The 1,438-nt window shown below is 41.5% G+C and overlaps 1 protein-coding gene across 1 annotated transcript; it reads right to left on the reverse strand.

Moving 5' to 3' along the window:
• Positions 1-259: 259 nt before the first annotated feature.
• Positions 260-1,355, reverse strand: LOC140944646 (somatostatin receptor type 4-like). The gene has a single exon (XM_073393765.1). It carries the CDS (start codon positions 1,353-1,355, stop codon positions 324-326), a length of 1,032 nt encoding a protein of 343 aa, XP_073249866.1. The 3' UTR covers positions 260-323.
• Positions 1,356-1,438: the final 83 nt, after the last annotated feature.

Below are 1,438 nucleotides of genomic sequence, written 5' to 3' on the forward strand. Positions count from 1 at the left end.
CAAATAACTGTCACTTGTGTTTAGAGAGAATTGTGGGTAGGATGAAAACAAAACTAAAAAACAAAAACAAAAAAGCTAAGGGAGGGAGTGAAGCGGGGGGGAAGGGGGGAGGGGGGTGGAAAGAAATTAGCGAAATTCTGTCTACAGCCACATCTACACAAAGCCCTACCCACAAAGCGAACAAAAAAAGCGACATGAGCAAACACCTCAGTAAACATTTAGCTATTGGAAAAGTTGAAAGAAATTACAGAATGTCTGCTAACCCAGTTTTCATAGCCCCAGGTAGATTTAAACTCGCAAATTAGGCAGCGTAAGTTGTCATTCTAGGCAAATGAACAGTTTCTGCAAAGTACATGATTTAGCATCCTCTTTCCAAAGTTTCTGCTAACTACAGAATAGATCACAGGATTTGCCGCCGAGTTAATTATCGTGGAAACTACCACCGCATGTAGTAAATGTGCAAAGTATTCTTGCCCAGAGAATCCTGGCCAAAAAACCATGGTCAGACGAAAGACGTTTAAAGGAAGCATTGTCACCGCGAATATCACAACAAGTGGACTCAGAATTTTCTTCGCTCGAATGTTTTGTCTCAGACGAACGCTGTTTAGATTGACCTGGTAATTGCGTTTGTCGCTCTGTAACTTGGCCAAGTGGTGTGCCTGTTTCAACGGTCTGGTCATATTAATGCTCTGCCTCAACACGCGAGATATCTCGATGTAGGTAAATGACATAATAGCGAGAGGTATGACATAGGTCAGCAGAATAAGACAGATTATATATACTGTCTCTAAGAAATGTGTCCATCTTATCGGACCGCAAAACTGACTTCTATTCGAAAGGGCTTGATAATCAACCACGAAGTAGAGTGGAAAGCATAATGTTAAAAATGATATCACCCACACAAGAGCGGCAATACGTTTTGCTATCTTTATCGGCGTTCTGTTTCGACGATAAATCTCAACTGGAGATATTTTCCGATAGCGTTCAATTGCGATAACCGCTATGCACCACACGGATGAACCGTAGAAAATCTCCGCAACAGGGTACAAGTAGAGACAAGCAATCTCGCCAAATGGCCAGTTCAAAGGCATTTCCAATCTAATAATGAGGAGAGGAGAAGTCATCATTAGTGTACCAAGGTCTGCTATGGCTAAATTTTGCAAATAGTAGTCCCCTGGTCTTTTTTTCTTTCCAAGATGACTTATCACAATGACTACCAAAATGTTGCCAACGACTCCGAACAAGCTAATAAGAACCTCAAGGCTCAGTCTTAAGACTTTTGTTAATGTCATCTCAGATTCTACAGTTGCGCTAAGTGGATCATCCCATGAACAGTTTTTTTCAGAGAGAGCCATCTCTTGCTTGTCGATCAATATATTTATACCGAGTACTTGCCGGATTTCAGTGCTGAAACTGGGACGGTCCGAAGACTAAAGTT

The sequence above is a fragment of the Porites lutea genome, chromosome 7 (genome assembly GCF_958299795.1).
Source record: "Porites lutea chromosome 7, jaPorLute2.1, whole genome shotgun sequence".
Lineage (NCBI taxonomy): Eukaryota > Metazoa > Cnidaria > Anthozoa > Scleractinia > Poritidae > Porites > Porites lutea.

Coding starts and splice junctions, on each gene's coding strand:
- LOC140944646 (XM_073393765.1), bottom strand. CDS start 1,355: ATGGCTCTCTCTGAAAAAAACTGTTCATGGGATGATCCACTTAGCGCA.